Source organism: Perca fluviatilis, chromosome 7 (genome assembly GCF_010015445.1).
Source record: "Perca fluviatilis chromosome 7, GENO_Pfluv_1.0, whole genome shotgun sequence".
NCBI lineage: Eukaryota > Metazoa > Chordata > Actinopteri > Perciformes > Percidae > Perca > Perca fluviatilis.
Window position 1 is genome coordinate 11071984 of NC_053118.1, and position 12726 is coordinate 11084709.

Sequence of the window (12726 nt, forward strand, 5' to 3'; positions counted from 1 at the left end):
TGTCACTTTTGTGGGGGTCTAAACGGGCCTAGAATGACAGGAAGCAGGTTTTTGTTGGTTATCACTGTGGATGGAGGGAGCCATGGGGCTGTGGGGGTTGGAGGTTGAGGGGCCCGCGTACTCCACCCTGGTCTGCCCTCCAGATGACGACAAAGAAAACAAGCAGGTGGCTGATTGAGTGTGTAAAGTGTGTGTGTGTGTGTGTGTGTCTGTGTGTTTCTGTGTGTGTGTGTGAGTGCACATGGCTTTTCCCTCTCCATCCACACCAATGAAAGTTAGCACGCTCGGGATGGCAATAAAAACACAGTCGGGCAGACAGTCTGGAGCACTTTAAGGTAGTCTGGTGGCCACTGACATGAGAGGAAGGCCAGGGCTCGCTTGCTGTCTCTCTCTCTCTCTCTTCTTGTTTGTTAGATGTACAAATAAACACACCGTAATATTTGTCTTTCAACGACTTTGCCCTCCCCGCTCCGCTGCCCCCGGCCGAGCCTTGCACGCCTGCTAATTTTCAAGCATCTGGGACTCCAGCCATAGCACATGAGCCAGCCCTACAGGCCAATTAGACATCAGAGTTCTTATTCACTCTTCTGACGCAACCAAGTCATTTACCTGAGTGAAATAGCAGCAACAACAAGGAGAAAAAAACACCCTGAAGTTGCAGCATTTAGATGCGTGTGGTTTATTTCAGACCCTGCGCAAGTGTAAAAGTCCCTCGGTTAGTTTACACAAAAAAAATAAATAAAGGGGGCGGGTGGGGGATGAGGCGCCCTGATGAAAGGCATCAGCAATGCAAAACAGACCGCCATCACGCACAAGCAAGCGCTTTTTTCACAAATGCTGTACTGGGCTCTTTGCACTGAAAGCAGACCTAACGAACCTCAGTCAAGTCCTAATTAACTCCAGAGCACAACCAGCTTACTGTGACACGAAGAACAACATTTGCTTCGTTCCATCTTTGACGATTCCGTTTTTATATTAACACAATCTGAATGTGTGGCTGAGCGACAGTGAAATGAGTGCACTGTTTTTTTGTTTTTTTTTCTCATTACGGCTCTGATGAAAAGCAGCAGGTAAAAGCAGGGGTGTAATCCACTTCTTGGCTACATACGAGACGTTTAGGTCCAAATTTACACTTTGCTGTGAACTAAACGTCTGGCTATGGTGGGAGGACTGTGGCGGGAGTGTGTGCGTTTGTGCTTCTATTTGGTAACACGCGTGTTTGTGTGTTTTTTGGTCATGTTAGAGGCAAAAACTAATCTGAGAGCCTGTGTTTACTACAGTACAGAGATTTTGTGAAAATTCCACTCAAGATTGCATGGGCTAATCATTATTGTCTACGTTGCAACTTGTAATGCCTGAGCAAAGGTTACATCATTACAGGGGACAGATGGTGATGAGGAGACAGACAGGAAAAGGAGAAAGTGTCGAGGGAGAGTGGGACGGAAGGCAGAGGGAGCACTTCCATTGAGTCACGGCCGTGAGGTGCACTTACATTTTTGACGGAGTCCTTGTCAACTTTGGCTTCTGTCTCCCACAGATGATGCCCATCTATCGGCAAAAGAATAGAATACAAGATTTTAGGTTGTCTTATTACACAAACACAATGGAGCTTAAATGGAAGGCGGCTATAATCTGGGAGATGATACTCATATCTGTAAAGAATAACATATGTGTGCTCTGGCTGAGGGTTAGGGTAGTAGTAGTCTATATCAGACAGCTAGCTAGACTATCTGTCCAATCAGAGTTTTCTGTTGCACGACTAAAACAACTTTTGAACACACACAACTGAAACAAGTTCCTTCCCGAGGCTATTTTGCAGAGGTACCGTTGCTCTGTCCGGCGCTTAGCGCCGCCCAAGACCATTGTGATTGGTTTAAAGAAATGCCAATAAACCACAGCACGTTTTTCTCCCATCCTGGTATTTTGTGTGGACTCGCCAGACCCTCCTCCGCAGTGCTGAGGAGGAAGGTCTGGCAAAGCGAGACTAGGGCATTAGGGGTTTTAGCATTTTGTTCAGTGCAGTGCTGAAACAATTTGTCGATTAAACAATTAGTCAATAATTTTATAACTGAACCAAAGTTATTCATCAAGTAAAAATGCAGATCATTTGCTGGTTTCAACTTCTTGCTCCTCTAAGTCTTTGAAAAGTGGAAAACCTTAAAGGAAGATGTAATTAGAGGTTTTGGAAAATCGTCATGCAGTCCCTCCAGAAAAACGCGATTATGCAATCGCATAATTCAATGCATAATCAGCCAAAGTCCGCATATTTATGCGGGGGTCGCATTTTTTCAAATACGCCGCACTTTCGCTGCATTAATTGCCGATTTCCGCGCAAAATATGCGGGGCTTGCATGATTTCATAATCCCCGCACTTTCATTGCAAAAAAGTCATATATATCTCAGCAGAAAGTTGAAAAATGTTGCGTTTACTTCACAAAAGAGCAGCCATTTTCCCCTGTTGCCATGGGAACGTTATGAAGTGACGTAATTACGCGACGTGAACATCATCGAAAAGCAGGGTGTTGGGGGAATCACTTATTTTTTTCTCTTTTTTATCGAACCGCAGTTTTTGCAAGTTCCCGCAATTTTTGCAAGTTCCCGCAATTTCATCGCATAAAATTGCATAAATATCCCGCATATTCCATCGCATTTTTTAAGAAAACGTGCCGCATAATCAAGGATTTTTGCCCGCAACAATCACAGAAAAACTCTGGAAGGACTGGTTATGGATATTTTATGTCTTATCTCTTTTTTTTTAAACAAAAATATCATGAAGATAAGCATGAATTGTAGCCCTAGGTCAGTGACAATAACAAATTTGTCTCTGTTTAATCTCCGATCTTCGACCGGGTCGGCCCACTCTCTTATTCTGTGTCTACCTCTGTTAAATTCGTCACTATTTTTGTCCCTCATTAAATCCTGGATTAGATGCTTTTCCCTCCCTTTACTTCTATTCTTAACTCTCTGTGAAAAGAGCAGCTTTTGTCTGTTCTCTCTTTCTTCTCGTCTCCACCGTGTTGTGGTAGGGAGGCTTCCCTTGCTGCCATGCAATAAAAGTCCTGTGAGCTACTGCAGCTGTTGGGAGCCTGCAGAAGCTCAGCTCACATTCTTTGGGTTTTCTCTGTGATTTCATGCCACACCTTAGCGAACAGACTCTCTGGGCTCTGCTAAGGCAATCAGCGCTGACCACAGTGCCATTTGTTTTGTTTTTTCAGAACCGATGACTCATTAGGGCTGTGAGAAATAGAAGTGACACAGAGCAGTCTTTGTGTCAGTGGCACACCAAGTGAGGCAACAGCATGGGCACCGTGGCACTGCTTCTGTGCGTTAGCCGGGGGTCAGCAGCAGCACGCTGCTGCTGCTGAGCCTTTTCATGCTCGCTGAAACGCTGGCGCTTTTGCTTCTGGGACAGATAAGATAAGATAATCAGAGCCAGTTTCCAAAGAACTGATAGCAGAAATCCAGCAGCTCTGGAAGATGTAAAATGCATTATGTTTTTCACATCATGCAGCAAGTGAAAGAATAAAGGATCCCAGTCACGTTTGGCTTATTATTGGTGAGCTGTGGTAGCGGGGGCGGGTGGTCAGCTTTATTATTCAGAGAGTGAACATCAGTAGATATCTCTTTCCAAAATGGCCTTATTAAAACTCAGGGAAAGAGAAAAACAGACGGTGAACAGATCAGATAAGGGTTTTCTATTTGAACTGGGGGAAATAAGAGTTGCATATGGAGAAATGTGCCTCGCTGTAATGGTATGATGTGGATGACCCGGAGGGGTGACACAAGCAGGGTCCTATAGGACTACCACGGGGGCAAAGCAACGATACTGTGCACGTGGCAGGTGATTGAGATGTGAGGAAGAGTGAAGCACACGTAACGCTGTGAAGTGGCTCAGAGAAGTGAAGGGCAGTGAGAGGGAGCCCAGACAGGGAGAAGGTCAGAGACAAACAGAGATGAGCGTTCCTCATGTTACGTCTAGGGGAACCAAGAGGGAATCTCACCCGCCTCCGCTCTGGGAGACACTCCAAGAGGGGAAACCTTAGACTACGACGTCGAGCCCAACCTCCACTAGTAAACATGTTTTTCTTCACCTTTGTCTCTCTCTCTCTCTCTCTCTCTCTCTCTACCTTCTTCTTGATCTTATTTTCTCTCACCTTTTACACCTCTCTGCCACTTTGCTCCTGCGAACGTTTCAACGATTGCGCCGTCAGACTTAGCAAATTCTAAAACTGAGACTGAATTGACATGGGGCCCACATGTGGCATACCTTTGCAAGTCAGAGAGCGCCGTATGACTGATAACCGCAGAACTTTCCATTCACTCCTTCTTCCCTGCAACATCTGCAAAATGCTTCTGTTCCCGACAACACCTCCTCCTTCACGCAGCCTCCACCCACGCATAATGCGCGTGCACGCGCACACACGCACGCAAACACACACACACACACACACACAGATGCAGGCGCATGCACACATGCAGCCACAGTATCCTCTACCTTTGTTCAGACCTTCGACTCGAATGATAAGAGGGGGAAGCACAAAACAATAGGTGGTAAATGGAGCTGTGTCTTGAGAAGTCTTACTATAATCCAGTCCCGTTTCAACAGAGAAATGAATGGAAGCACACACACACACCACACACACACACACACACACACACACACACACACACACACACACACACACACACACACACACACACACACACACAGACACAAATAGAAACACATTTTACCTTTGTGTGGTAAACCAACCATCTGGCTGTTGCTCTACTTGCATGACTCACTTGTGCAAATGATATCCACAAAGACTAACACCAACACAGACAACCAGGACAACACACTCATTCATCAGGCAATTAGAGCGCATGGGTGAGGCTTCTTGGAGGCTTCTTCAATTCCCGACCACACATTACGTTGTGTAGTGTACGTGGTGATAACACAGCAACAGTGTTGCTGTTATAATCTCACACAAACAAATCCTCATCTGTCATATTTTTATGGACCGAATTTTGATGAAGATGTAGAGACTGCGTGTCCTCTATCTGGCAAAATCAAAAGGCAAACAACCACTGCTGATGCCGACAATATTTTTTGGCATATCCTATTTCATGGGTTTTTACAAAGCCACAGATAGCTGAGTGATGGCATATCGGCCCTCACAATGAACTTGCAGGTTTTGGCTTTCCAGAGGTGTTTTTTCCTGCTAAAAAAAAAAAAAAAGGGTTGTACACAACAACTTCCACTGACCAAAGAGAATATTTTTGAAAATGGAAAATATGATTCACATGCAAATAGGTTGTCTCGTGAAACAACCCAGGCATATTTTGCGGCTATGTCTCTTTTCCAGAGATGAATTTCAGGAGTATTTTCCCTCTCTCTTTCCTGTTTACATACGTCAAGTTTATTTTCCGTTGCAGTACCATTCTGCTGCTGCTACTCGCGCTGCAAGCGCTTCCGGGATTTTACACATATTTTCACAGCAATTACCTTGTTGTCCAATGAGGAGCAAAGCCAAAAGGCCAAAAAGGGGTTCCCACCCCCCTGATCGCAGAGGCGCAGCTGCTTTCCCGTCTGAAGCACCTGACCTCTGCCAATCTGAGGAGTGGTGAAATTGGAGAAATGGGGGCCTGCTTCAGATTGAGAGGCTTCTGTATAAATTATGACCTGACAGTCGATTTATGATGGGTTTATAGTCAGGAAGTGAGTTATTCTGGGTGTAAAACAGGGAAAGCGTGAGCTGACTTGACCTGTGGGTGCAGGCTGAGGAGGATGGTGGCCAGTAGAGATGAATTTTATCCTTTTATCAAGACAGCTGTAGCAGGCATTGAGCCTGAAATTGATCTAAAGACTGAGAGGGATGGCTGGAAGAGCATCCGGACTTTAACATTTGTATAGTATTTGTGTTCACATGGAAGACATTAAGGTTGGTTTCACAGTATATCAGAGCGTAGAGAGAAGGTCACCGCGGTACCCTGACTTCCAAAGGCTTAAAATGAGTGTATGGTGTAGAGGACTGCAGCCAGATGGTGTTTTGGTATTTGTCTAGGGTCTCTTATGGCAGTTACACACCAACCAGACGGCCCACCGTCGGCAGAAAAGCCAGTCGGACTGATCAGTCTCCCGGAGTTGGTCCAAAAAGTGCCACAGAACACACCAAAGAGTCGAGACGTAATGCGTCTCCATAACAGCAGGCGGCGCTAATCTGTATTGTTGCTCAAAAAATGAAAACCGGCAGCTGATTGGACCAACGCGTCACATGGGTTTGTTTTCTCCGGAAATTCAAAGCCAGACTGTCATGGCGGCTCGTTCCAAATACGATCTCATATCGTACTAAAATAGTTCACCGAAACGTGTTTCTGAAAACATTTTAAGCGAGAAATAGGCCGTGCAGTTGCTGAATCGGTCTTCATTTCAGATCAACAAAGGTCAGTTTAAAAGATTTTCGTCAGATTTTGAGAGACTCTAGTCACCCTCATTCCGCTCGCCATTTCCGGGTGAGTCCCGACTGCCCTGCCGCCGACTGAACGTGTCAGGTCGGCCAAAATAAACGCCGACGGCCCCTCGGACGGACGACGGCACAGAACACACCGAACGGACTCGAGTCACCGACCTCGCCAGACTGTCCGACGGCCGATTATCAGGTTAGTGTGTCAGCGCCTTTAAACTGTTTGCAGACAAACTGGACCCAAAGTCCCCATGCATTGAGCAACGTTTCATCAAGATGTATCACTAGTCATATTCCATGGAAAGGGCATTTCTTAACATTTACCTCAGAAAGGGAAATGGAAACAATTGTCTCTCTCTGATTCAAACCACTTATCTGGCTATGACATGTTCGGACAGGCCTGAAAAAAAAAAGGGGTGGAGGCCACAGGACATCTTTCTGTTATGATTCCGGTATTATCCGACCGATCCCTTTGATGTATAGACGTGCCCAAAGCAGAGGCATTCCAGAATGGTGCATTGGCCTGTTGCTGATGAAACTTTACATCATAATAGAAAACCACTTTAATGAGCCAGAGGCTTTGAGGGTAGGAAGGACACTTTTAGATCTATTTCACATAAGCTTCACCTTATAACAGGACACTAAAGGTTTAACTTTGCATCCTGATGCTAAAGATTTGTATAATACAGGCTCAGCTAGCCAAATTAAAGTCAGTGAAGGGGCCAGTGACGTCTCCACCCTCCAATACTCTATGTCATGGTTCGTTCTTTTGGGGTATTGACCCATCCGTTTCCCTTACGTACAGCTTTGGACCTGCGGTAGCTAATGCATGCTTTATGGGGGAAGGTAAAGGAGCATGAGAGGTTAAGCCCCGACAGCTCTGTTAGAGGGCTCCTCCTAGAACTACGATTATTATACATAATCATTGATTTTTGTGCAGTATACCATCCTAATTAGACAGGATACTGCAACTCACACGTCTCTAATCTCTAGCCTGAAGCAGGGGTGGAATCTGACTTTAGACTGCCATAGTGGCAAAATATGAGCCAAGATTATGCAGGTGATCCTAGCCTAAAGCCAAAGGGCAGTCTAGACATAGCGCTAGAAGTACAACACATCAACCGATTTGTCTGGTGTTTAGACTTGCCCTAGGTAGAAGTGTTTAATGAAGTATAAACAGTCTACGGATGAACTCTTAACAGCGCAGATCACAGTCTGTAAGGCCTGCCTTCCTCGAATTCTGGAGTTATGAGAATCTGAATATTTCAGCCTGTTGCTGAGGACTTTCCAACGTGAAAAGAGAAATAGCCTTGGGGTGTTGCCGTGGACGTTGCTGTCCTAATGTTACAGATTACACTGTAGCTCCGAATTCTCTTAGTCTTGGCTGTGAGCGGGACCAGCCTGAAGCAGAGGTGGAGAAGACCAGACTTCTCCCTGCTGCAGCCCAGGCGTGTGTGGTGCTGCCGAGCTCCAGGCAACGCTCCAATCCGACCAGATGTAAAAACTATCCAGCTCACCAGGGAATTCCCTCACCTCCCCTCTGAGTCAGAGTGTAGGCTTTCCCCAGCTCTCTCTCTCTCTCTCTCTCTCTCTCTCTCTCTCTCTCTCTCTCTGTCTGTCTGTCTGTCTGTCTGTCTCCCTATTTTTCCTGCCTCTAGCACTCATTCCATCCATGGAAAGGAGGGCAAGCCAGAATGCACACTGCAATAGGTGCGCCAGGTATGTCCTCCGACACCTGTGCCAAAAAAGAGCGGTTTGGGCAAACTGAAACACTGACACAACCTCAGCACATAAAAACCAAGCACAACTATGCAAACGAAGATGGAAAGTTTTTCTAAGCACCCACACTGCGGCTACGTGGAGGGCACAACTCTCCACGGCAGAGAACAAAAAATGATAAGGTCTATTAAAAATACCAGTCAACAATAATTACCATTGAAAATAATGTTTACATTACAGCAGAAAAACAAAAACCGTGGACTTAAAGTTCTTGAGTCTATCATTATCTAGCTACAATTTGCTCTCCCTGCTATGTGTGGTCGGCGATGAAGTAAAAAAAAACAAACAGGAAAAGCAGTTATATTAATGAATACACATGGTATTTTTTCACTAGAGTCAACATGAGGACAGGAGACAAGAGGTCACAAGCAGGATTTCTAAGGAAGCCCTGTCGTCCCCTCTTCCTCTCCTCGCCCTCCCCTCTTTCTCTTTCCTCTACCTACTCTCTGAGGGTCTCGTCTTTTCCGTTTCACCCATCCACAGGGAATCCCTCGCGGATGACTCACTGAAAACACTTCCCACTGAACAACGCAAACAGGCCCGCAGGCTAACAGCGATAGCGCGCACACGCGTACACAACAGCAACAGACCACGTGCACATTGTGAATGCACACAGTTTGCATCAGTTACCCTGCGGGTGACGAAGTGGAGCATTGGGGATGGACGTGGCATTTGAAAAGTAGAGGTAATTATTTTTTCTAGGCGCATTAAGGGCTCCCGCAGTGGCAGCAGCTATGAGCTCTGCTCATTTGATCTCAGGGGGGGGGGGACGACAGACAGACAATCAAAACAACATAGAGAGAAGGAGAGGAGAGGATTAAAGTGGCAGTAGAAGACCGACAAAGGGAAACGATGATTTAAGAGCACAACAAGAATACATATATGCAGGTTTCCCATTTTTCTGCTTTCTCATTAAGAGAAAACACCAAATCTGTCCCTTCAAAAGATCTTTTGCACTGGTGCAACATGTCATTATTAAAGCACACACTACCGTATGTTCACACCAGAAATACTTGTGTAGTGTATTAGGCAGATCTATGAAGTAGACAATTAACATAGTTTTGAAACATTTAACTCAAAATTGAAATCCGTTTTTAGATTTCGTCCAAGTTTTCTATTCACATCTTTTCATTCATTTATATCTAGAATCGGTCATCACCTTTTTTCACCTTGATAGCTTTTTCGTGCATTTTATAATAATAATAATAATAATCTCACTTTAAAGACAATGCCAGTGGCCCGGGTCGGACAAGTGTTACCATTTTAGATTAAACAAGTTTAAACTGAAGTGGTAACACGGAGCACCAGCGGGACTATTGGATGTTTTTGGCGTCTCTGTTCTCTCAAATGTTGATATTATCCAGTATTGAAAGAGTTTAGGAATGAGTTGACATCTGCTCTTGTTGTTTTCAGGGCAGGCAATTCAGAAAACAGGCATCTGGGTAAGTTTGTGCTAAAAACAGCTACATCCTTGAGTGTGTGAAAGCAAATGGAAACAGTTAAAGAAATACATGTATTTATGATTTATGGCTGTCTCATTTGGGCTAATAGGCTTTTGTTCTGTGTGTGATCTCCCTCTGACTCAACTTGGATGATTGTAACTGGGTGTAATTATTCACACAAGTTGGATTGGGAAACTCAAAAGCCGTCTCCTGCTCCTTAGGATTTGCGGAATTTTCTGGAAGGTGTTTATTGGAGTCAATTTTGGAAAATGAGCAGCCGTCCTGACCTTCGATGGCAGCAACAGTAATGGCTGTCACCACTGTGGTGAAAGCAGTGATTGGTGTTGTGCTGTATAAAAAGCATGGCTGTGCGTGCGCATGTGTATAAGCACATGTCTGCGACTAGTAATTATTGCGGTGCAATGCTCTGTATTTCATTGGTGCATTTAATCATGAACTTTTCCAGAGGAAAATAAAACCAACGTTATAGAATAAATCTGTAATATAATTATAATTTTATTGGTTTCTTTTTTTTTTTTTTCTTATTCCAGTTCGGTCCTTCTAAATCAACAATCAGGGACATTTAAAGTCTGAGAACCTTCGTGAAACAGCAGAGTTCTCTGATTAAAATGCCAAAAGATGATATTTTGCTGTATATGTGGGACATAAGTACTTTAACACACTCATAATCATAGATAGCTGCCATTAGTGAGTGGCGTGTGTGTTCCTGTGTGTGTGTGTGTGTGTGTGTGTGTGTGTGTGCATACATGTGGAGTGTGTTGGTCTGTCTGTAACGGGCTTTTTTGACTTAGGAGGCCCTGGAAGCGGTGGGTCATTAAAGTTTACATAAAAGCAGACTAAGTAGTCGACGGACAACCTCTCTTTCGATCTCTCTCTCTCTCTCTCTCTCTCTCTTTCTCGACACCACAGAGACGGAAAACAAACCACTGAAATGTTGATGGCAGGCACGAGTGTGGGGATCCCGCTAGCGCAGAGCCTCACGCCGGCTAATGTCTTTAACGGGTATCGAGGATAGAGGTAAGAAGAATGGCGGATGAGGGAGTGAAAGGAAAGAATAAGAGGAAACAGAGAAGCAGAGAGAGGGGGTTAAAAAAAAGGGTAACGCAGCCTTGAAAGGGTCATGAGTCTCAAATAGCAGGGAGTGGAGAGGTGAAGGTGTTGTGTATGTATGTATGTATGTATGTATGTATGGGCTTTCCTCTCCAGGGGATCCCCCCTCCATGACTAACTAAAGCCAGGAGGAGGGAGACCCCATATTACCAAGTTCATCCACCTCCCCTCCCCTCACCCCATCTCTACCTATCCCTTAACCCCTGAGGTGCTTAAGAATACTCTCACACGGGGAGGCAACGTTTTCCTTTTTTTAAGTCACTTCAAAAAAAAAACTTCTATACATTTTGGTGGAAATTTAGGCTCAATGGTGTTTTAAGCCCCCGACGTCGACTTCAAGGCAGCGCTGCGACCATCGACTTCAGGGCACCTAACCCTAACCACGTAATGGTAAGTGGACTTTTTAACCTCAAGGGCAAGTCGTTCAGATAGTATTTTAGACTTTTTTAAATGTTTTTAGTCCTTTTTATGTGGAGATAGATTGGGATAGAAATGTTTTTGTATTGCGACACCGGGGCAATTATTTTCATAACTCTCTCTATATATATATATTTTTTTTATTTATTTTGTAATGTCTCCAGGAGAGAGGCCAGGGCAGGTGTGGAGGTGTCCTTTTATTTAAAGCTTTATTCTCCCACTGTCTATCCTGTCCAGTGGTTCTTTTAACCTGCCTTTAATATTTGGCCTTCTTTTAAACAGATTTTTTTATATAACCGAACTCTGTTTTTTAAGGAGGTTTTTAAGTGTTTTGTTCACACCAGTGGTCCCCTTGTGCCCGTGCCGCTCGCAGCGCCCATCCCGGGCGTTGTGTTTTAACCATAACTTAACCTAACCCTAACCATTGCCTAATCCTAGTGCCTTCCAGGCAGCGCTGCCTGGAATTCACCTCCCAATGTTGAGACTCAATTTGTGGCCGGTTAGCTCAGTTGGTAGAGCGGGCGCATTCCTCAATGCAGAAGGTCCAGAGTTCGAATCTGACCTGTGATGGTTTACCTGCATGTCTTCTCCCCTTTCATATCTCAGCTTTCCTATCAAATAAAGCCCCCCCCCCCCAAAAAAAAAAAATGTTGAAGTAGTGATGAAAGAGATAAAGTATTTTCTACAGATTTGCGCAATGGATTCAGTAGTTTCCCAACCAATTGTAGCCTTCTCACCTGAATAACCTGGTAAATAGTTGGCATGTAAACAATTGAAATGTGATTTGGGAGAAGCAAGTCCCATTTTCTTACGTACTGTACATAGTGCATAAAATGACCATTTTTCCATGAGAGGGCTCCATGGATGTGAAGTATTTACTTTTTTTGTAGTAAATGTATTCACAGCAGTCTGGATCTGGCAAAGAAGGTTATCTTCTTATATTCAGGGTTGGTTTTATTTGTTTTCTCTATTTCACTTCCTCCAATTAAAAACCTGTTAGTGACCTTGGTCTAGGAAAGGAAAAAAAAGGTTTTGATAGTGTGAAAGGGAAGGTATGTATTTTTTGTGTGCAACTTGGGGTTTCTTAACCAAAACCACAAATTGGGAAATTCATGATTTATCAATTGGTGGATACTATTATAGATGCCTCCCTTATCCTTCCTTACTTGTTACTCATCATTATTATGAGCAGCAGCATAGTGTTTCAACAGACCTCAGAGGTATCACTGTGCTTGGACTTTGCTTTGATTTAAATGGTGCAATCAAGCAAATGATCATTCACTTGCAAACTTAATCAGTAGTGTTTTACCATTGCTCCCTCCCACACAGGGAGGAAACCAATGGCCGAAAAACCTGGACGAAATGAGCAAGAAATAGCCTCTTAATCATGAGTCGGTGACAAGCAGCCGTGGTGAGCATCCGGTAAAATGGGTGGAAGAGGGAGCTACAGTAGTGAAAGTAAGCGAGAGGGTTAAATGGCAAAAGCAAAGGGAGTCAGGGAGGGAGAGAGA

General features: G+C 44.4%; 1 protein-coding gene across 1 annotated transcript in view; it reads right to left on the bottom strand.

Moving 5' to 3' along the window:
* The window catches only part of LOC120563147 (nuclear factor of activated T-cells, cytoplasmic 1-like), a 68545-nt gene that overhangs the window by 33885 nt on the left and 21934 nt on the right, over positions 1–12726 (bottom strand). The window contains exon 7 of the mRNA XM_039807280.1: positions 1493–1548. Within this exon, the coding sequence (XP_039663214.1) occupies positions 1493–1548 (56 nt within the window). The remainder of the gene's footprint in view (positions 1–1492; positions 1549–12726) is intronic.